The sequence below is a fragment of the Eremothecium gossypii genome, chromosome IV (genome assembly GCF_000091025.4).
Source record: "Eremothecium gossypii ATCC 10895 chromosome IV, complete sequence".
Classification (NCBI taxonomy): Eukaryota; Fungi; Ascomycota; class Saccharomycetes; order Saccharomycetales; family Saccharomycetaceae; genus Eremothecium; species Eremothecium gossypii.
The window spans coordinates 714,020-735,547 of record NC_005785.6 but is presented as its reverse complement, the minus strand read 5'-3'; the positions used below and the strand labels follow the sequence as shown (position 1 = coordinate 735,547).

General features: G+C 48.3%; 12 protein-coding genes and 1 non-coding gene across 13 annotated transcripts; 6 read left to right on the top strand and 7 right to left on the bottom strand.

The window, feature by feature from the left end:
• Positions 1 to 109: 109 nt before the first annotated feature.
• Positions 110 to 631, bottom strand: IST3 (U2 snRNP complex subunit IST3; the record flags this gene model as incomplete). Its single annotated transcript, NM_209466.1, has 1 exon — positions 110 to 631. The coding sequence occupies one exon, from the start codon at positions 629 to 631 to the stop codon at positions 110 to 112; it is 522 nt and encodes a 173-aa protein (NP_984113.1).
• Positions 632 to 745: 114 nt separating this feature from the next.
• On the top strand, positions 746 to 1,462 carry AGOS_ADR016C (bifunctional 4-hydroxy-4-methyl-2-oxoglutarate aldolase/oxaloacetate decarboxylase; the record flags this gene model as incomplete). The annotated part of the gene is made up of 1 exon (NM_209465.1): positions 746 to 1,462. The coding sequence occupies one exon, from the start codon at positions 746 to 748 to the stop codon at positions 1,460 to 1,462; it is 717 nt and encodes a 238-aa protein (NP_984112.1).
• A 143-nt stretch (positions 1,463 to 1,605) lies between these two features.
• DJP1 (Djp1p) lies at positions 1,606 to 2,916 on the bottom strand (the record flags this gene model as incomplete). Its single annotated transcript, NM_209464.2, has 1 exon — positions 1,606 to 2,916. One exon carries the CDS (start codon positions 2,914 to 2,916, stop codon positions 1,606 to 1,608), a length of 1,311 nt encoding a protein of 436 aa, NP_984111.2.
• Positions 2,917 to 3,318: 402 nt separating this feature from the next.
• On the bottom strand, positions 3,319 to 5,067 carry AIM21 (Aim21p; the record flags this gene model as incomplete). The annotated part of the gene is made up of 1 exon (NM_209463.2): positions 3,319 to 5,067. The coding sequence occupies one exon, from the start codon at positions 5,065 to 5,067 to the stop codon at positions 3,319 to 3,321; it is 1,749 nt and encodes a 582-aa protein (NP_984110.2).
• Positions 5,068 to 5,254: 187 nt separating this feature from the next.
• NTF2 (Ran GTPase-binding protein NTF2) lies at positions 5,255 to 5,632 on the bottom strand (the record flags this gene model as incomplete). Its single annotated transcript, NM_209462.1, has 1 exon — positions 5,255 to 5,632. The coding sequence occupies one exon, from the start codon at positions 5,630 to 5,632 to the stop codon at positions 5,255 to 5,257; it is 378 nt and encodes a 125-aa protein (NP_984109.1).
• A 409-nt stretch (positions 5,633 to 6,041) lies between these two features.
• Positions 6,042 to 9,995, top strand: SEC3 (GTP-Rho binding exocyst subunit SEC3; the record flags this gene model as incomplete). Its single annotated transcript, NM_209461.2, has 1 exon — positions 6,042 to 9,995. One exon carries the CDS (start codon positions 6,042 to 6,044, stop codon positions 9,993 to 9,995), a length of 3,954 nt encoding a protein of 1,317 aa, NP_984108.2.
• Positions 9,996 to 10,179: 184 nt separating this feature from the next.
• MPH1 (3'-5' DNA helicase) lies at positions 10,180 to 13,413 on the top strand (the record flags this gene model as incomplete). The annotated part of the gene is made up of 1 exon (NM_209460.2): positions 10,180 to 13,413. The coding sequence occupies one exon, from the start codon at positions 10,180 to 10,182 to the stop codon at positions 13,411 to 13,413; it is 3,234 nt and encodes a 1,077-aa protein (NP_984107.2).
• Positions 13,414 to 13,583: 170 nt separating this feature from the next.
• On the top strand, positions 13,584 to 13,727 carry AGOS_AgSNR14. The gene has a single exon (NR_149362.1). It is a non-coding gene; the product is annotated as an AgSNR14 (small nuclear RNA).
• Positions 13,728 to 13,978: 251 nt separating this feature from the next.
• TMA20 (translation machinery-associated protein 20) lies at positions 13,979 to 14,578 on the top strand (the record flags this gene model as incomplete). Its single annotated transcript, NM_209459.1, has 2 exons — positions 13,979 to 13,989; positions 14,044 to 14,578. The coding sequence occupies 2 exons, from the start codon at positions 13,979 to 13,981 to the stop codon at positions 14,576 to 14,578; spliced, it is 546 nt and encodes a 181-aa protein (NP_984106.1).
• A 58-nt stretch (positions 14,579 to 14,636) lies between these two features.
• On the bottom strand, positions 14,637 to 16,109 carry PAC2 (Pac2p; the record flags this gene model as incomplete). The annotated part of the gene is made up of 1 exon (NM_209458.1): positions 14,637 to 16,109. One exon carries the CDS (start codon positions 16,107 to 16,109, stop codon positions 14,637 to 14,639), a length of 1,473 nt encoding a protein of 490 aa, NP_984105.1.
• Positions 16,110 to 16,325: 216 nt separating this feature from the next.
• On the bottom strand, positions 16,326 to 17,867 carry NUG1 (RNA-binding GTPase NUG1; the record flags this gene model as incomplete). The annotated part of the gene is made up of 1 exon (NM_209457.2): positions 16,326 to 17,867. One exon carries the CDS (start codon positions 17,865 to 17,867, stop codon positions 16,326 to 16,328), a length of 1,542 nt encoding a protein of 513 aa, NP_984104.2.
• Positions 17,868 to 18,132: 265 nt separating this feature from the next.
• SUA7 (transcription factor TFIIB) lies at positions 18,133 to 19,197 on the top strand (the record flags this gene model as incomplete). The annotated part of the gene is made up of 1 exon (NM_209456.2): positions 18,133 to 19,197. The coding sequence occupies one exon, from the start codon at positions 18,133 to 18,135 to the stop codon at positions 19,195 to 19,197; it is 1,065 nt and encodes a 354-aa protein (NP_984103.2).
• A 197-nt stretch (positions 19,198 to 19,394) lies between these two features.
• YND1 (apyrase) lies at positions 19,395 to 21,440 on the bottom strand (the record flags this gene model as incomplete). Its single annotated transcript, NM_209455.2, has 1 exon — positions 19,395 to 21,440. One exon carries the CDS (start codon positions 21,438 to 21,440, stop codon positions 19,395 to 19,397), a length of 2,046 nt encoding a protein of 681 aa, NP_984102.2.
• Positions 21,441 to 21,528: the final 88 nt, after the last annotated feature.

Sequence of the window (21,528 nt, the reverse complement as noted above, 5' to 3'; positions counted from 1 at the left end):
CTATTTGTTTCCTTGCTGACTTGTTGCAGCTTTCCCCATCCTTATTCAGAGTATGTAACTTTGTCTACATGTGGCTGCCATCACAATTTACTTAGTTAGTATTACAGTATTATCTTCCATCAACGTCTTTCTTCGAGGAGAGGAACTCACCCATTGGGTCAGCTAGCTCAGCATCTTCCGTCAATGTGATCTTCCCTTGTATTGGTGCGGTCGTACCGACTTCGACGTCCACGAGGTCCCTCGCCAGCTCCTCCCTCACAGTTTTCACGTACGCTTCATCCTCATCGCGGGGTTCGTAGAAACAATGGTCCACTTTCAGCACCCTTCCGCATAAATTTACCCCATTTAGATTGTCCACGGCCAGGACGGTCGACCGTTGGTCTTCATACTTGAGAAATCCAAACCCTCTAGACTCCCCCGTTTCTCGATCTCGGACTAGTTTCAGATCAGTTGGCACCCCAAATTGGGAAAATACCGTGAGGATATCACCCTCGGTCAGCTCCACATTCAACCCACTAAAATGGATATACGCTTGGTCTTTATACTGATAGTGCCATGATGCCTCTTCGCTGAGGATTCCGTGTTCTAACTCAGTTTCACTTAGCTTCTGGATTGAACGTATCTGGTTCATTTCTGGCTAGGATCACTTTACTGGTGTTCAGTATTTAATGTGCAATGTTACATCTGAGTATGGCTTTTTCCGCATGGCTTTCCCTGCCCAAGGTACGCAGAGCATAAGGAAGAAATGTCTCATAGTAGGGCTCTATCGAAGTTCAGCACCTGCGATGTGGCAGATGGCTTATTGAATTTCTGTGGAATAGATGATGGCGGGTTTCTTGGTAACTTAACGCAGTGGTCTGGGTCGGAGCAGGGGACACTAGTGGGCCCAGCCTACACCGTTTTATTTGACAAAGTGGAAAATGTGGACGAAGAGGTGAATTATATCGACAGCCTGCCTCGAGGCGTAGTTCTCGTTATTGGCCTTCCGCTTGAGCAGCAGCTTCCCACTGCACCGCACGTTATAGTCAGCCAGGCCTTGTATGGGGGCCTCATGTCTACGAGGGCGCAGTACCTGGGGTCACGTGGCACAATTGTTTTTGGAAGAGTCAGAGATGTAGATGAGCATCGGCAGCTAAACTACCCTGTATTCAGCCATGCACTGGGCGTATGCGCCCCCAGGATGGCTGTAAAGCCTGCAAAAATTGGCGTGGCGCTCCCCATTCTAATGCCTGATGGCAGCGTCAGACATCTCAATCCGGGCGACTATGTGGTTGCTGACGAAAATGGTGTCGTCCAGATCCCGGCGAGCGTAAGTTCAAAGATGGAGAAGCTCATAAATTACATTGATCATTCAATTAAGGCGGATCAGCGTGTCGCGCAGGATATCAAGATTGGGGTACCTGCGAAACAAGCTCAGAGGAATCGGCGGGCAGCTCTGAAGGACCTCATCGAACCGAACTAAGATGATGGTTGGCGGATGCAGGCCACCATGGGACATATACATGAGCAGAATAATGACATATACGAGTTAGTATCTAACTTTACAAGCCTAATATACAACATCATCTACAAGTGGAACAAATTATGGAAATGCTATATTTGTTGTCACTTGCGCCTACTTCTGCTCTTATTCTTTGTAGCTTCTGCAGCCAATTCTTCAAAGACTTGGGCATCTTCTTGTTCAACTGGTGTCCTGTAGGTCCTCTTAAAGACTCTTCCCAACATAATGAGAGCCTCTGCACGTCTGATCCTCGTTTCGAGTTCAGCGTTTTTGTCCTCTAGCACCCGAGTACACACAGATTTTAAAGTGGACATAATTTCAAACTTGGAGCCATGCCATGCTGCAGAAAGAACCTTCCCCATAACCAGCTGTTCCATGTGCGCCAGCTCCTCAACAGTCGGCTTAGGAAGTTCGTTGCCCTTGTCATCACGCAAGGGTTCATCAGAGTCCACTGCCAGCTTCAACTTTTCGAGTTCCTGCATAGTATTCTGAGCGTCTAGGGCCGCAGACACAGTCCGTACTGTGTCTACCACGAATCCACACTTCGCCCTGACAGAGTGAAAAAACCCGCCTATCCCTAATATCCTCTGATTCTTGAGAAAGATCTCCGCCTTTTGACAATACACCTCCCCGATTGTGTGTAGAATATCCAAGCCAAAGGACTCCATTTTAAGCATGTTCGCTTCTTCTTCGAATTTCTTCTCAAAAGCGCGCTTGCAGGGCTCATCATAGGAACTCTCTGTCACCACCGATAACCGGTCGCACAATATTTTACTCAGCTTGTCGATCATCTTTTCCTTGTCGAGCCTCTGCTGCTCCTCAAACTGCTCCAGTTTGGTCTTCTTCCTCTCATCCTGTGTCTCGCCGTCGCCCTTGTCGCTCGCCGCTTTTGCCCCGCCGTTTTCTTCTATCGCACCTCTTCCGCTAGGCTTCACACGCTCCGCAGCAGCTGCCGGCTCTCCAGCGGCGGGCGCACCTGTTTGTGGGGTCGCGCCCTTTTTCTGGTCCTGTGTCTTTTCATGCACCCGCTGCTTCTCTCTCTGCTTCTCCTCCTCGTCCTGCTGGACCAGCTCCTCCGTCTTTTGGATATTCTTGAGCAGCGTTAGCTCACCTATGTACGAGGCAAACGCCTCCCCACCAAAGATCGCCGCAAACTGCTCGCCCGCGTCCTCAAAGCCGTTCTGAGGAACAGCCTCTTCCTTCCCGAATTTATCGTATTTCGCCCGGAGTTCATCGCTGCTGAGCACCTGGTAAGCTTCCGAGATCGCCTGGAACCGCTCTGTCGCCTTTGGATCGTTTGGATTCTTATCGGGATGCTCCTGCACAGACTTCTTCCGGTATGCCTTCTTTATCTCGATGGCCTTGGCATCAGGGGAGACACCTAGCAAGTCATAATACGCCGTGTCAACTACCATCCTGAAGATTCCCTTGGTTCCCCTTTACACGACAATCACACGGCTATAGACCACCCGAACCTCGAATGTCCTAGAAACTCCAGTTATATTCTAGTGCTAAATCGCGCTTAGTTCGTTTACAGTACTTGATTGCTATTACAAGAGGCGCTTGCTCCATATATCGCGGGCGGACGTAGGTTTCATCCGTTCCCAGCGTTGCCGACTTATCCGGGTAATAGAAAATTATGGATATAGCGATGCTGCTGGCTCGGCAGCCCGCAAGTAGGAGGCCGCAGTCACGCCCATGGGGTGTTCCATACGTCGGCTGAAAGCTCAATTAGGTCTACAGAAGGATACTTAGATGTTAGCCGGTCTACGTACCAGGAATGTTCAGTTGTGCGGTAGCAGCAATTCTGTGCAATATCATAAATCCTTGGTGATGTAGTCCATGAAATCATTAGTAGAAGAACCGTTGTTAGGAGACGCTGGTGCACTGTCAAGCTGCGAGGTTGTATTATTGCCCATAGAGCTAGATGTCTGATATTTCTGAAGCAGGCGTTGTCGCCAGCGATCGTCAGTGTCGCCGTCTTGGGCGTAGTCGCCAATAGAATACTCGCTGGTGCTTTCGCGCGAGACGTCCAAGCGCGATGCATGCACAGCGGAGGGACCTGCCGCGGAGGAAGCATCTGCGGCCGACGAGAGACAGATCTCCGAGGAGGCGTCGTGGCTGGAACCGGCCGAGGAGACAGCGGTGGGGCTGACTGACGAGGCAGAGCGCGCACCAGCAGAAAAGGCGGTCCCGGCGCTTGCGGAAAAGGCAGTGCCGGCGCTAGCAGAAAAGGCAGTGCCAGCGCTTGCCGAGAACGCGGAGTTAACGCTGGCCGACGAGGAGTTGCTCGCTATCTCCTCCGAAGGGGCGCGCGCCGTGAAAGTGACGCTCCATGTCGGGAACGATGTGATGGTGTTCGTGGACACGGGCTTCGCCTTCTCCACACCTTTGAACGCAGAGGGTAGCTTCCTGCTGGGGCCCCTGACACGGGTGTTTGAAGTGGGCAACGGCGCCGGCACTGTCGACTTCGGCGGAGATTGGGAACGGCGCGGCGGGGACAAGGAACACCGCGGCGGAGACGCCGAGTGGCGCGGAGGCGAGACCGAGCGGTGGACAGGACTCCCAGTGGGAGACCTAGAGCCCCCGGTGCTTTCCGACGCCGACGTCAGTTTCCGTGACAGCGGCGGTAGCTGCCCACCAGGCGCGATGCCAGGCATAGCAAACAGATTGTTTAGGTTCTGCGTGAAGTTAGCCCGACTTCCGCCCAGTTTGGCCGGAGTGAGGACGCTGTGATGCTCGTCGTGCACTTTTGAACCATAGATTTCCGTCTGCTGCCGCTGCAGCATCTCTTGAAAGGCCGCAATCTTCGAGGATGGCTTCTTGGGCACCAGCGGCTTACCCTTGCTGCGGCCAGGGCTCCCGCCAAGGGAGCTCGATGCCCCGGCGAGGTCAGGCGACACTGCACGGGCAGCGCCCTGCGAATGCGCCGCGGGTGTCTCATCTTCCGCGTTCATCAGAGCGCCAGCAGCAGATGCAGGCTGCTCCGACGTCTCGCCGGTCGCCTGCGGCAGCGGCTTATGTGCGGAAACGCTGTTTTCTTCATCTGCAGCGGCAGCTTCCGGGACGTTGCGTGGTGAAGTGGCCTGCTCCGTCAATTCGTCACCGTTCCGAGGCACACCCTCCCTCTGAGGGACGAGGCCCGCTCTCGCACCTTCCTGCTCCAGCGACAGCGCATCGTTCGTGGTAGCGCCTGCGGCTCCCCTATGTTTGTGGGCGGACTCATCCGGCACCCTGCATGCAATCGTCTCTTCGCCTGCATGCTCAACGCACTCGTGGGGCGCTGGGATGCCTGCTCCGAGGGCATGGCCATCTGCATGTCTTCCTTCTTGCGCTTCCGCGTCGGGTGCGTCGGACGCGGCGCCCGCGTTCGTGGCCTCTTCAGGGAGAGGCGACGATCTTGCAGCCGACTCGAGGCTCGAGGCGGTCAGCCGCTTCTTCGGTCTGATCGGCACCTTAGGCCGCTCTGGGATTGGTGGGGGTTCCGACATCTTCTGTTCGCTGTGTGCGAGTGCCGGACGCTCGGACGCACTGGAGTTGCTGCGCTTAATTGCGGTGTTGATCATGATACAACCCTAGGCGTTTTTAGCCCTGCCGAACAACTAAACCCAAACATGCATGCAGGGCCTTCGGCACCGGTGGCCGCCAACGCGAAGCGCCCTCCCGGGCCACTGCGGTTCCCATTGCCCTGCGCCTGTACTGAACTGCTTTACCTACACAGGGCCACAGCCTCTAGAAAACTATATAAATTCCTCACGCTGAGTAGTTAAGACGGAAGATGTCGTTGAACACATAGTACGAATTGCCCTCCGGCATCAGGTGGAAGACCTGCGAAAACCGCTGTGCGTTCTGTTCGTCGTCGATCAGCAAGTCGCCGGTGATCATCACAAGCACGTCCCCGTTGGGAGACGCGGGCTGCGCGTCCAACGTGGTAATCCGGTGCTGCACCTTCTGGAATGGCAGCGAAACAAGCTTCTCCACGATGTCCTTCGCCCCCTGTAGTTGCGAGGTCTCAAACGTGAGCATTGACTGGTCCCGGTAGAGGTTCCCCAGTTGGCTGCGGTCGGTGTCAAACTGGTTGTAATAGAATTCAGTGAATTGCTGAGCCAAGGCAGAAAAGTCCATCGACATATTTGCAGACCGGGGAATGGATAATCGTACTCACCTACACACGTATGCTGTGGCAAAGGCCTTCTAAGAATCTGTAATACAGTCGAGTCTTGCAGAGATACACTATATAAAATTTTTTAGGAGCAGAGGCTGGGCACGGGCGGGGAACGAAGGTAAAACCCCCCTGCGACATGGCCAGCGCGCAGGGCCCAGCTGGCGCGTATCCGCGACGGCAGGCCATCCACGGGGCCCGCTACAAGAGAAGCGCCAGTTTGGACGCATCACGTGACGCATCACGTGACCAAAATGGCCGGTGAAGTTTGGCCGCCCCGTAGCGGCGCCTGGTCAGCTAACGCCAGGAGCCAGAGGACAGGCTATAGTCGAAGGCAGGTAGATCGCGATCACAGCAAGGAATAGCGGCACGAGGGAGATGTTGAAGCGCTTTTCGCACAGCAGGGGCGAGTCCCTGGATGACAATGGGTCGGGACACTCCATATTTCACAAGCGGACGCCGTCCACACAGGCAGCGGCGAACGCTGCGGGGCTGGGGGCGGCGGCGCACCGGCGCACGACATCGCGGTCCAGTGTGAGCAGCACGTCGAGCAACTTTCTGGCGGAGCAGTACGAGCGGGACCGCCGCGCGATCATCCAGTCGTGCTTCCAGAAAGTCGACGCCGTCACGGGGCTGCCCATGAACGTGTACATAACACACGTGCGCATCATCGAGGACTCGCGCTACCCCAGCAGCCGGCCGCCGGCGGACTCGCCGCTAACGAATAAGAAGAAGCGTGCGCTCATTGTGAGCACCCGGGCCAACGGGCTAGGGATGCAGCTGCACAAGGCGCGCGAGAACAGCAATGGCACGTTCCAGATTGGCCGGTCGTGGGATCTGAAGGAGCTGGTGCTGATTGAGCGCGACCTGGAGCGGCCGGAGGGCTTTGTGTTCATTATGGGGAAGAAGTACTACTGGGAAACGAACTCGGCCAAGGAGCGCCTAGTGTTCATCAAGAGTATCGTGAAAATATACATGGAGAACTCGAACGGGCGCGTGCCGCAGCTGATCAATTGGGACCTGAGTATTTTCTATTTGGACGAGCAAAGCTACCAGAGGGCGGTGATCCGCGCGAAGTCGCAGCCCGACGTTCCGCCTGCGAACGCAAGGGACGGTGCGCACGTAGCCACACATGTGGGGAATACCATGCATACCGGGAGCGCGATCCACCCGTCTGCCATGAATATAGGGATGCAGCCGGGCCCGCAGGCGCAGGCGCAGGCGCAGACACAGAGCCAGTTTGTGCCACCACAGAGCAAAACGTCTTTCAAGGAGCTTTCCGCCTTCTCGCCGGATCCAACTTATACAGAAAACTCCAGTGCCGATGTGCTCCCGCACAATTGGCCATCATATTCGCCAGGTCATGATCACAGCCAGGCGCCACAACAGGCGCCACAACAGGCGCCACAACAGGCGCCACAACAGGCGCCAAGGCAGAACAATCCCCTCGGAAGTGCTCAAAGTTCGGCACATGGGGAGCCTCCCAGGCCTGCAGTTCAGCAGCCTAACATACCTACTGCAGCAACTCATACTGTGGCAGGAGCGATCCCTAGCGGGCCGCCCTCTTCGACTCCGCACCAAGGTTCGCATCCGTATTCAAGTTTTTATGCCCGCGGGAGGAGCGACAGCGGCAACAAAACACTACGCATACCACATTCGCCTTCATCTGTAAGGTCAGATGTATCAAAGACGGGCATCTCTCCCGTCATGCCATTGAATGTTTCTCCGGAAGAAGGCCAGCAGAAAGAAGACTCGCCGTACCAAAGATCCATGCAGGAAAATGTGACACCTGGCCCTGCGCAGCCAACAGCAGTTGGCCGCCATAAACCTGGAACCGTCACGGAATCGAGGGTCTCGTTTGAGAACGACCGGTATATGGAAGAATTGGACGGCGCGCTGAGGAGTTCCCTGGACATAAACCGGGATCATAGCCCATCCAATATCAACACTTTCTCTGATGAGCCTTCCCCATACAAGAAGGAGACAAATATGCAAGAGGCACCCGCCGCTCCTATGCTGGAGGCAATTCGCAAGTTTCCGTCAGAACTGTCCTTTGGTGAGGACGATATCAGACCAGAGAGGTTTTCACATACGAAGACAGATTCCCATTCGAAGTTCTCTTTACCCACTAGAAATGAGCCACGCATTGCGGTTCCTGAGTTGTCTCCTCCAGAGACCACCGGAAGCCACACAGAAATATCAGAGAACGAAGTTCTTGATTTTCAAGCAATGGTAGGCATTTTGGATGAGATACACTGGTCCGCTAACGATGGGTCGGATGTTGTACTGGAGCGCCTATTACTTAAGGTCGCTGAAGCAGAATACCAATTTAATAAGCAACTGATGTCCTTGCCTAAGAAGGCTTCAGATCTCAAACTCTACAAAGCTAAAACTGTTCAAGAATGTGATAGGATGGATCCCACGCTTTCCTTGTTCACCATGGAATTATCCAGCATTTCTAAGGATATAGAATATGTGGAACGTCAATCCAATGGGTTACAGGTTAACTGTGTGAACAAGAAGTTGCTATCAAAAGATCTTTCTGGCATCCTTGATTCTGTTTCGCTGGCTGAATCATCACTAGAAGAACTACTTAATCTCTCCCTGGTTGAAAAGAATTTGGATAAGATTGAATCTTTGCTGCTTGGACTACACAAGGCAATCGGTGCCATTAAGGGAGGTAAAAAAGACGAACAGTCAGATCTAGGGGAAATTAGGGCATTGAAGGACAGACGGCAGGCATATGAGAGGATCACTGATAGCTTCTTGAAAAAGCTGGTCTCGCAGATGGATGCAAAATTCAAGAAAATGCAGGTCTGTTCTTCAGACTTGAATGAACTTCTTTCTGGCCTGCTAGTGTTTTCTTCCCTACCGCTATTCTGCAAAGATGTGTCCGAGCATACCTTTAATGTTTTGCTTGAAAACTGGTCAGCGGATGTCTGCAAACTTTACAACACTCGCGTCGCTAGCGTACTGGATTACATGCAAGAGCGAACTGCGAAACTACAACAGCCGCCTTCTACAACAGGAAAAGATGAACTGGTGCAACTTTGGGACACATATAGGAAGACGAAGTCTCTGTCTTTTGCAAGCTGCACAAAATCAAATGAAGTTGATACGATATTAAAATCATTGGGTGCTATAGAGGAGCTATGCATCACTTATCAGAATTTCGTCGACAGGTTCTTCCATATGTCTTCCTCTTTCACGTTCCCCGAATATGTCAAGAAGTTCGACACCAAATCCAGACAGTTTGATTTGTACACGGTGAAATCTATGGAGTCAAATAGAGATTCAGCAAAACTGAAGAACCAGATGGTGACCACTGTCTTTCAAGCCGAGTTCGCTAGTTTTTTTGCAGAGGTTAGTCAGACTCTCAGGAAAAACCAGTGGCATATACCAGTCGTACTTTTATACCTCGATAATAGGATAAAATGGCTGAAACCTACGGATCAGGAATTCCTATTAAGTGCTATTGTAAAGATATACGAGAAATTGAAGCAAGATTGGGAGGCTTATATCAACGAACAAACAGTTCATCATGAAAGAGCTGTTATCGACTACAAGGCTAGGTATTTGTTCCCTCCTGTTTTGAACTTCCCTATTTTCGTTAAGACGGCAGAAGATGAGCTGGCCCATGCGTTCACAAATTTCAATCTCTCACCTGAGCACAGCTCTGATATTCTGAACTACTTGGACGAAACATACTGTGGGTGGGGTGCGTCAGTGGTGAAACTGCTCGGAAGAGAAGATAAATCGGAACTTGGATCTACAAAACTACCTCCAGTAAACCATTCGGCGAACATAGAGAGGTGTGTTTCTATTGTTAAAAACAGTCATTGGTTTGTTGAAATCCTCCCCATTTTCCGAAAGGATAGCTTCCTCGATATTATCCAGCAATCCAAGCAGGTTTTTGACAAACAGAAAGAATCCTATGCAGATATGCTACTCTACCAGGAAATGGGTGAATTATTTGCATTTGTTGATGGCACACATGGCTTGATCAATTCATCTTCTGCGAAAGCGGATCCTTCAAGGTGGGCAGCATACAGCCCACAGCATTTAAACACTCTGCTATCCAAGTATACCTCGCAGCAGATAGACAACATTGTGGACAAGATGTACAACAACATGGTGCAGCATTTCTCTGAACATGCCGAGAGCAAGATGGCTGAGTCACTGCGCGAAAAACTGTGGTCATGTATCCAAGGCCAAACTGTCTCTTTCTATTTGAAGCTGTATTCACTCATTGACAGGCATTATAAAGGAATCCACGTCCATTTCACTAAAAACGATATAATTAGTGCATTCGAGGGCCATAAAAATTGGTAGTCAATTGTGACTACTATTGAACCAATAAATAATGGCTGATATATAAAATCAATGTCTCTAGTATTCTACAAATCAGGGTTCTGCCTTTTAATTCTGCCTAATTTATAGATTTCGAGAGCTGTTCGCGTAGTTTTTTTTTCTTGAGACCAAATATTACGGGTTCAGTATCATCATCTTTTACAGAATGTTGCAGCATGCCACAATAACAAAGATGACGGATTTCAGTGATCTTGATGATGATGATATCGTAGGTTTACTGGATCAGGATGTGAATCGATGTGTGGAGACGAGTGTAACTAGACACAAGCTGGCGATGCAGCGAGATCTAACAGGAAAGGTGCTGGATGGGGAGAAAAGGTACTACGAAGAGGTAGTCACTAGTGTCACCTACAAGCCTACACACCACCAACTGCGTTACGAAAATCTAAATACGTACCTCTATCCTACAAACTACGAGGTGCGCGAATACCAATTCAATATTGTCCATCGTGCGTTATTCGAAAATGTGCTCTGTGCGATTCCCACAGGTATGGGTAAGACCTTCATTGCCAGTACGGTGATGCTCAATTACTATAGGTGGACAGTGGGCACAAAAATTATATTTACTGCTCCCACACGACCACTTGTTGCGCAGCAAATTAAAGCATGCCTGGGGATTACTGGTATACCCTATAATGATACGGCAATTCTTCTGGACAAGAGCCGAAAGCACAGGGAACAGATTTGGTCAGAGAAACGTGTATTTTTCGCAACGCCCCAAGTGGTGGAAAATGACCTTAAGAGAGGGGCACTGAATCCGAAAGATGTTGTATTACTTGTAATTGATGAAGCTCATCGCGCGCGGGGTTCATACGCCTACGTGGAACTTACGAAATTTATTGACAGATTTAATACATCATACAGAGTTCTAGCATTGACAGCAACACCTGCAACTGATTTAGAAGGCGTTCAAGAAGTGGTTGACAATCTGCAAATTTCTAAAATTGAGCTTAGGACTGAAGAAAGTGAAGATATTGTGAGGTATATGAAACGTCGGGATACAGAAGAAGTCATAGTTCCGCTAATCCCTGAAATTGAAGATATAATTGAACAGTTAGGAATTGCAATTACTCCTGTATTGAAAGAGGCCGTTCAATTAGGCCTTTATGATGATTGCGAACCTGTGAATATCAATGCTTTCATTGCAATGCAGCAAAGCCAGAAAATACTAGCCAACAGCTCAATACCTGAAGGAGTAAAATGGAAAAACTACTTTATCCTTCAGCTACTCTGCCATGTCGGCCATATGTTAAAACGGTTAAAAATATATGGAATCCAAACGTTTTACACCTACTTTGATAATAAATACAGGGAATTTACAACAAAGTACGGGATTGGAAAATCAACGAACAAGACTGCAGCGTCGTTTTACTACAGTTCTATTTTGAAGAATATAACAAAAACTTGTCAAGCATACACAGCAAACCCAAGTTTTCTTGGACACGGCAAACTTTATCGCGTCAGAGACGAGTTAAGCACGTTTTTTGCAAGTGCTGGCGATGACTCCAGAGTTATCATCTTTACAGAGTTGCGTGAGTCTGCACTAGAACTGGTAAAATGCGTGGACAATATGAACGATAGGTTCATCAGACCTCATATATTTATCGGCCAAGCGAAGGGCAAAGAGTCCTTCGATGACGGTGAATATCTGCGGAAACATGCTCCGAAGGGAAGGAAGAAGGTAGATAGAATTCGCAGACTAGAAGAAGAAAAGCGGCTAGCTGATGAGAAACTGCGGAAGAAAGAAGAGGAGAAGTTGGCGAGAACTGCAAGAAGAACAGGAAGCTCCGAAGAAGCCCAAATCAGTGGTATGACGCAGAAGCAACAAAAAGAAGTGATAAGTCTATTTAAAAAGGGAGACTATAATGTTCTTGTTTGTACTTCTATCGGTGAGGAGGGTCTTGATATTGGAGAGGTGGATATGATAATATGCTATGATACCACCAGCAGTCCTATTAAAAATATTCAGCGGATGGGTAGAACAGGCAGAAAAAGAGATGGAAGAATAGTTTTACTTCTTAGCGATAATGAGCCAAGGAAGTTTGAACAGGCAATGGAGGATTATGCACAGTTACAAAGATTAATTGGCGAAGAATCCTTAAATTACAAGGTCACAGATAGAATAATACCCAAGGGAATAAATCCTCAGTGCCAGAAGGAATTCATCACTATCTCGGAGAAGAACAGTGCTGTCAACGGTATGGAAGACGCAGACTCTGTCATAAAGTATGCCACACAAGCAATGTTAGGGAAACTAGATAAAAGGAAGGCTGTGAAGAAGAGTACGGGCAAGGCTGCGCCTAAGCGCTTCTTTATGCCAGACGACGTTGAAACAGGAATTGTACCGGCAATGAAACTGGTAAAAAGTTATAAGTATACAGAAAATGGCGAGGCTTTTCCTGTGGCCGAGTCAGTCAAAGGCAGACGCCCTAAGTCGAAGGACACACTCTTGGACCGTTTGGAATATGATTCGCTTGAATCAGAGTTGTCTTCTCCTGAGAAAGCCACGAAGTCGCAGAATGTTGTTGAAATTCGACCAAAATTATTGTCCGACATATTATTAAAAGACGAGGATACTTTGCATTTTGAGCATAGTTCGTCTTGTCCCAAAGTGGATAGTTTGGCTTCGGTCACAACCCTCTCTAGTGATAATAAATCCACCCCAGATCAGCTTAAACGTTCCCAAAGTGATAACGGCTTTGGTATTCCACCAAAAAGACAACGGCTCTGTTATGACACCAGTGCCAACTGCTCCAGCACCGATACCCACTTGATGGAGGCACAGAGCAAGAATAAGGATAATCCCGCCAACCGCAAGACAGGTGAACCTCATTACAAACTAGAGGTATCCCCACTGAAACGCGAAGAAGATGACCGCGATGTCATTCCACAAAATATTGCGGTTAAACCTGAGGTACCACATCTAACGCAGGAATGTCTCACCACTGGGCGAGTATACAAGTCCGAATTTTCGAAATACGATGGATTCCTGACTGTGTCTGAGAGGCGGTACTTTGAACAGAACTACTCGCCTGTCCACCTGGTGTCACTGGAACCCAGACCTGTTTTCTCGCGGTCGAGAAACCGGGTAGCTATCGTGCCACATAGCGAACGGGTGCAGAGATTAATCAATATATTTGCAGCGATGGACACAGACGACAAGGTGCATATAATCGATATGCATAGGAAGCATGCGCTTGCGCGCCGGACCGTTCATGGTGGCCCCACGGAAAATAGCGATCTTCTGCAGCCTTCTTCTGATGGCATTATAGTTCCAAATGATGACATTCGGCTATTTTCCCTGCGACCAAGAGCTACCGACTTCGAAGATATGTTAGAAGATGATGAGGGCCTATCAGAACTTCTAGACTCTGACTGAAGGACAATTGAATAGAGATCAGGCTTTAATCCTGACACAGCAAAAGTATAATAGATAGATAGAGCAGTGACAGCGGCATCTGTCATCTCGTTAACAATGATATAGGAAAGATATATAAAAGGCAAAAAATCAAAATTCCCTCTTACCTTTGCTGATATTCTTCTCTCCCCATTCTTATGCACGGGAAATACGCATATCAGTGAGGATTCGTCCGAGATTGTGTTATTGCTGGTAAAATAATATAAACCATGACCCGCTCCTCATGGTCATAGATGTCCTAGTACATCGCGGACTATGTAGGGAATTTTTGGAATGACACAATTATATGCCCCTTTTGGGTGTTCTATTCTCAGCTTGCAGCTATGTGAGGCCACATCTCAGGCTGAGAAGCGAGACCTCCATTAAGTTCGGTCATTTTCCAGTATTGACCAGGCCATTTGCCGGCCTAGCTCTCTCAAAGCGGGCGCACAAGGCCGGGTAACTATATATCAAATTTCATTAGAGTTAACCTGAGGAAGAGCCAGAAGAGAATGGACCACAACATCTATAGCTCGACGAACAAGCAATGTTTAAAAAGTATGATAGATGTAACTCTTCTCTGATATTCTGATATTAACAATTATGCTAAAGATTTTCGAAGGAAGACATACACACACGTACTAAGGTGAAAACTTCCGTGCAGAGGTCGTTGAAGTCTAAACTCGTGGAACAATTCCCAAAGCTCGAGGAAGTTATCGATGAATTGCTCCCCAAGAAGACCGAATTGCAGATCATCAAATGTTCGGACAAGATACAGCTATATGCTGTTGGAGATGAGGTACTGTTCTTCCAAAAGTTTGAGGAATTAATCCCTACGTTGCGGTTTGTCCATAAGTATCCGGAGGCGTTCCCAACTATCCAGATTGACAGAGGAGCGATCAAGTTTGTTCTTTCTGGGGCCAACATCATGTGTCCAGGCCTGACCTCCTCTGGTGCTGCTCTTCCAGAGGCCCCAGGCCTTGCGCAGGATAGTATAGTTGTTGTCAATGCCGAAAACAAAGAAAACGCACTCGCAATTGGGAAACTCTTAATGAGCACTGAGGACATTAAATCGATCAACAAAGGCCATGGCGTTGAGACTATTCACCACTTGGGTGATTGTTTGTGGAACTTTAGCTTAGTCTAATGTAACTACCAGATTTGTATATTATCCTATCCGTACATAAATCGACTAGGATTACGACTTAGCAGTCGCTTGGGTTCACGTATACAATTGCATCACTCCTTATTCCGAAAGTCGTGAGAGGAGAAAATTCGTAGTTGAACTCCGAAACGATCCCGGGAGTTATTGAATAGGATAAGCTCATGGCCAGTAAGTCCAGGTCCAGTAGCTGCGCAATCAAGTTCTTCAATAAACGAACTGAAGATGTATTCAACAAGTGGAGTTCTAACTGTTTTCCTTCGAAGTGTACTTCCAGAACGCATATATCATGCCATAGCGTTTCATAGCTGAAGTTCTGCGTGGAGTTGTCACTGATACCATGGTGATATAACAGAGACTTCCACCGAATTGAAGAACAGTCATAAGAGATATCTCCAGAACGTACTTTGGAAATAAAGTATAATTCTGCCTCTCGGCGCGTATCTTTTCCAAGTATACTTCCTTCCAGCATAGTAAGACTTGGGATCCTCGCTATTATTTGGTAGAACTCATCTGTGTCTTCTTCGTCAGAACTAAATATGTTATTGTTGATTCGTAGGTCATGCATATTCGGAAACACTGTTTGAAACTTATCCACCACATCCCACAGGGCGATGTTATTGTATGAAAGATCTAACGTCCTGATAGTTGGACAAGGATCTGGGGGGATATCCGCTATGATATTGTTAGCGGCTATTAACGTCTGAAGGCCCTTTAAGCTTTGCGATTGCCAGGATTTTATCGTGTTTTGAGAGACATTAAATGTCTTGAGGGTTTTTGGAAGCTTAACTGAATCAATATCGTCAATGGAATTGTCAAGGACATCCAAGTTTTCAAGGTTTGGAAACGCTTCTAAGATCCTTCTAAGTGATGTAACGTCCAGCCTGCAATGCCTGATAATGAGTCGTTTAACATGCAAGCATTGATTCATAAAACCCCCTGTTATTGAAAACTTATTGTTACTTACATCCAACGTACGAAGCTTACGAAGATTAGATGCAATCGAAATAACGGCACCAAAATCTATGAAGAGGTTACTCGTGATATCCAGCTCTTCGACATTGGAACAGTTGGTGACAAAGTTGCTCAGATCCTCATCTGAGCCAATCCTATTGATACCTAGTTTAGACAGCGATAGCACTTTCAGATTTAAGTAGTCATTATTAATTAGCGTGAGCTTCTCAAATCCATACCCCTCTAGTCTTTTGGAGCCTATGTACATCTCATCAAGCTCCAGTAGCTTTTCCCCATAGCGAGAATGAAGAGCTTCCAACAGGGTGCGGGTAATACCCACTGTCTTGAGCACCCTGGATTCCTTCAGAAAAGAACCTGTGTCTGGTCTGCTGGTCTCAAAGTATTTTACTCCATGTAGTGTACCACTGTGTTTCCCTCTCCCCTGTGAATCCCATTCTACACCATATGCTACCTGCCCAGGCCAGTCGGGGATGGCACCGATATACCTGAGAGTGCACAGCTCGCCATCAAGGTCCAACCGTTCTCCAACTTTATACTTCATTGATTAGGGGCCGCAACATGTAACCTCTAATGCTCTAGCTATCATTGCAGTTCCAGAAATCAGTCAAAAACTACCGATCTGGCGGCGAACTACTGTCAAAAAATAAAAACTATAATGCACATATGAAAAGACTCTATTTAATATCTCAATTTATAAAAGTGACAATGCGATATAATTTAGATAGCTCTTGCTTAATATTACTTTACAGAGAGCTTCTTAGTTAGCCGTCTGGATTGCATTGTCCAAGGATGCGAATAAGCTATCCAGATCAAACTCCTTAGACCATTCTTCCACAATAGTAGTTTGCTCAGTACTAGAACGCACGCCTGCTGGGCCAGTCTCAGAAGATGCTCCTGGTTGGGTAGCCTTAGCAGAAGCGGCTTTGGAAGAGTTGGGCAAAACCCAGCCCATGATCTTTCCATCCCTCCAGTCGTTAAGCACGGAGACACCTGCACTAGTTAAGTTAGGTATACCGCCCTTACTGAGTCTCCCCCGTTTTCTGGCGACATGAATCAGGAACTGTTTCGTGAACGATTCCGCATCTGGCGCTGGAATAGCAGGAAGCTCATAGAATTTTTTAAAGCTGGCGGTCATCTCCTCGTTCTGCGAAAGCCTTTTGATGAGCTTCAAAACAGCTGGGTACGGATCGATAATGTACTTTGGTGGCAGAGCGTTCAACAATGCAAGCTCGGCTTCTTGCTCACTCTTTGTCTTTTTGGTAGACTCGCTTGGGAAGCAGATACCCGGCGAATCGAGGATCTTGAGCTTGTTATCAATCTTCACCTCACGCAAAGAGGTAGTGACACCGGGCATATTCCCAACTGGGCAGGCCTTGAATGAGCCACCTCTGCGACTGGTCAAAGCGTTAATGATGGACGACTTACCCACGTTAGGGTAGCCAATGACACCCACCACAATGGAACGTTTCAGATTCGACTGGTGGGCATAGGTCTTTAGACACTCCAAGAGGCCGGAAGCAGTGGCTGACAGGGTTAGTTTCTTGTTAAAGCTGGCTGCGTTCGTGGCGCCGGGGGCCGCGCGGAACGGAATGGTGGGGAAACTTGACTTCAAGAAAGTCATCCACTGTTCCAAAACATGCGGAGGCACAAGGTCAACCTTATTTATGATCAACAGCAGCCGCTTGCCCTGAGCCTGCAAGACAGCCTCTTCCACTTTGCGAGATCTGGTGCCCTCGGGATCCCGGGCGTCCAGCACGTAAAGCACGACATCCGCCGCGTCGACCACGGTCTTGAAGATCTTGTCGTACGCCTTGCGCGACTTCTCCAGCTCCGATTCCGCCTCGCCGGCATCCGCGTAGAAGTCCACATCGAGATCTTGAACTTCAACGTCCTCCTCCGCGTCGCCGCCCACGGCCCCGTCGTACTCCTTCGCCGCAAGCTGCGCGGATTCTACAAGGGCCGACAGGCCGTTGCCCTCCTCCATCTCCTCGTCGCTGTCTTCATCGTCCATAACCTCCTCGCCGCGTTCCCTTGCCAGACGTTTGGCCTCCTGCCGCTCCTGCCGGCGCCGTTCGCGCTCCTCTTGATCCTCCCTCTTCTTCTCCTCCATAGCTTCTAGGATCTTATGCTTGTAGGGGAAGCTGGCCGGGATCCCAGGATCTTTCTTGGCCCGCGACTTCCAGGTCACATCTTTCTTAGCTTGTTTGCGTTCCTTACGGTGCTGAGCAGCGGCCTTTTTCTTGATACCCTCCCGCAACCGCGTGGACGTCCTCTTTGAAGTACGCTTTCTGACTCTCATCCCGTGCTAGTATTCGAGAGCGAGCTACCACACTCTAATCTGGAACCCGCCTTTAGTAGTGTTCGATGCCGGCTCGAGCTCATCGCATCGCTACAAAATTTTCAATAAAAAAGAAACGAGATAAATTCGTTCAAAATTATGTTTGATACGTACTCAGTGATTGTCTGTCCCGCTTAATTTAGAACTAAGTGGCAAAGTTTGTCACCTCAAAGATGAGAAACACAAGCCCGCCCGCCCTCCATTTGCCTAATAGGTGTTCTACTGAATGTCGTTGCCTAGTGCTGCTAATGCTAATGCTGCTGCCGCTGCTAGAAGGAAGGTTCCAAACTTGAACATAGTAATATCTTGTCCAGAATGCAAGGTGTATCCTCCTAAAGTTGTGGAACGGTTCAGCGAAGGCGACATCGTTTGTGCCCTATGTGGGTTGGTGTTGTCGGACAGGATAGTAGACACAAGGTCGGAGTGGCGTACCTTTTCCAACGATGATCAGAACGGAGACGACCCCAGCCGTGTCGGGGAGGCCTCAAATCCGTTGTTGGACGGTAATCACTTGTCCACAAGGATCGGCCAGGTGCAGGGCAGTGATGTTAAGCTAACTCGGGAGTTGAACCGTGCGCAGAGCAAGTCTATAGTTGATAAAAAGGACAATGAACTACAAGCTGCATATGCCAAGATCACGATGATGTGCGATGCAGCGGAGTTACCACGGATAGTGAAGGATTGTGCCAAGGAAGCATACAAGCTATGCTTTGAGGAGCGCGCCTTAAAGGGGAAGTCCCAGGAGAGTATCATGGCATCCGTGATTCTGGTTGGATGCCGGAGAGCAGAAGTGGGGCGGACCTTCAAGGAGATTTTGTCCTTGACGAACGTCCGGAAGAAGGAGATCGGTAAAACATTCAACATCATAAAAAAGATCCTAAGGGAGAAAAATGACTCAGGGTTCGCGAACGTGGATACCGCCAACATTTCGACAGGCCAGACCAATGCTGAGACATTCATTCCGAGATTCTGCTCTCATTTGGGCTTGTCTGTTCAGGTGGCCAATGCTGCCGAGTACATTGCAAAACACGCGAAGGATATAAACGTACTTGCGGGACGGTCTCCTTTAACTATCGCCGCGTCGGCCATTTACATGGCTAACCTGTTATTTAGATACAACATAACTCCTTCTCAGATAAGTGCTACGCTACAAGTTACAGAGGGTACAGTAAAAGGTGGGTATAAAATACTATACGAACATAAGGAAAAGGTTGTCGACCCCGAGCTAATTACCACCGGAAAGGTAAGCTTCGATGATTTACCGAAGGTCAGTGACAAAGGAGACAAATGAGCTTCCCGTGCTTTGGCTGTTATAAGCAACACAGTAGTTTCATGACACTTGTCGGAAACTGAGTGTCATTTGAGAACAATACAGTGGTGAAATATATGCCTTAGAGTTGGCACATGACGCATAATTTTATATTTGAATGCACGGACTATTCCAATATAATAATATTAATACTAATAATAAAACAAGAAACCGTAATACTAGTAGTTAGAGCTTGGGCGGTTAAAATCCGAGAAGTCTGCCATAGAGAATATTGTGCCCATCGCATTTTCCGAGAGTGCAGGTGAAGCAGCGCCAGATGCGCGGCCGCCGGGTATAGGATGGTCCTCATATCCCTGAGGGCTCAAATTCAACATAGTCCTGCTTCTAAACTTAAAACCATCCCTATCCCCGCCGAAACGAGACATCGGAAGAACCCCTGCCTCAAGTTGTTCCAATTGACCAGGGTTCATGACTTTGCTGTACCTTATCTTGTTTATCTTCCCTCTTACGTAGTTAATGGCACTCTTTAGACTGTTTATGCTCACGTACTGCTTGATGTGGAGTTTCACGTAGAGCCAATATAGCAGTAGTCCCACAGAAAATAGGAGCACCATCTGGCCAAGCGAATGAAGAAATTGCACCATCACCGAATCATATTCTAGATCGCGAGATATGCCACCAGGAATGAATTTCTTACCATCGTTCTTCGCAGATAATGCACTCGGTTGTAAACCGACTTTTATATTTTCGCCTAGTTGTACCATACTACATGCATATAGCAGAATTTTTCCCAAAGTCCATGTCAGTTCATTACCATTGACATTATCTGCACTTGAGAACGTAATATGGTTTCCGACATCGCCTGACCCGGCATCTGGGGGATCAATACCCTTTCTTGGGATACCGAAGCCCTCGTGTAAGACATTGATAACCCAATTGGCTTTAAAGCAAGCTTCTAGCAGCGACGACTTGGAAATATCGCCGTAATTGCCATTTTCCCTTTCCTGAAGAATCTTTTGCCAATCCAATTCGCAGAATTGCTGAACTTTTCCACTAAAGTTGCTGAAATTATATTCTGCGTCCATATGGAAAACGTCGTTAATTGTGTAAGTATACTCAGATACCCCAAGAAACGAATCTCTCGTAAAGTCTATCTTTGGCATGTGTACCCCACTAAATGAGCACGGCTGTTCCAGACAAGGAGAGTTCTTCAGTAACAGCGGATAAATGGTTTTACTGCATTGTTCGTATTCTCCTACCCCTTTGATGCGTAACTCAGTGCCTGAATATGTGAAGGAATGCTCACTACCCTTTGGAAGACATGGATCGTAGACTCCCCGATCCTTTAGGGCTTTTGGGCTCTTCTCGCCTGAGCCATTCAACGCCGTATGTACCAGCTGATTTAGATATCTCTTCCGTACCTCGCGCGTGCCAAAGCGTAACCAAGTGCTTGTGAATACATCCCATTGTTGAACATCACCATTCACGCTCTTCAAGGTGATCGTAGAAATGTCCTCTCTATGTTTGCTTATCTCTTCTGGATCGCTAGGCTTGAATGCTATTTGTAGCGACCCACCTCCCATGTCCAAAAAACCGTGTGATTTATGATCTGTAAGCTTGCCATCATACTCATCAAAGTACTTCTTCAGATAGTTCAAGCTCAGCCAGCCGTATATGCCCTCTGTTTCCCCGTCTATCGTCTCTATCTGAGCTGCACAGTTCTCTAGTAGAAAGTGTGTCTCATCGCGAATCTTCCTACATAGCACGTCCGTGATACGCTTTTGCTCCACATCCGAGAGCAGCCGCATTCCAGCAGTTGACTGAATGAATATTGGCGTTTCATGGTGCTTGTCCTCTGGGATTACTTCCTTGGCATGTTCCAACAGTATTTTGATATGCTTCTTGTATGCCCGCTCCGGCTTCTTATTGAACGACGAAAGACCTGGCTCTATGCGCTTTGTCCACTCCTTCCGAGTGCGAATATGAGGAACCGAGTGCAGTACCGATTCGTCACTTGTTTCCTTTCCGAGTGCAGTCGGGTCTGTCCACTTGTATACGTAGACCCTTGACCCTGAAGAGCCAGCATCAATGACCACTCCATACTTATCATGCTCTGCTATCTCTTTATCTTCTTCGACCATGTCACCCCTTCGCCTCTGTAGTAGCGGCTTCCCGTTATTAATAGAGTTGAGCAATGTATACAAGCTATCGCGAGTTCCAGTCCCCGCTTTCTTCGGAGGCCCGACTGGAGGGATACAAAGCATATGTATATAATACTGAAAAAGGCCCGTATTTTGTAATGTCGCTAAAGGTAAAACCATATATATAATAACCCCCCACATGGTCCTACAT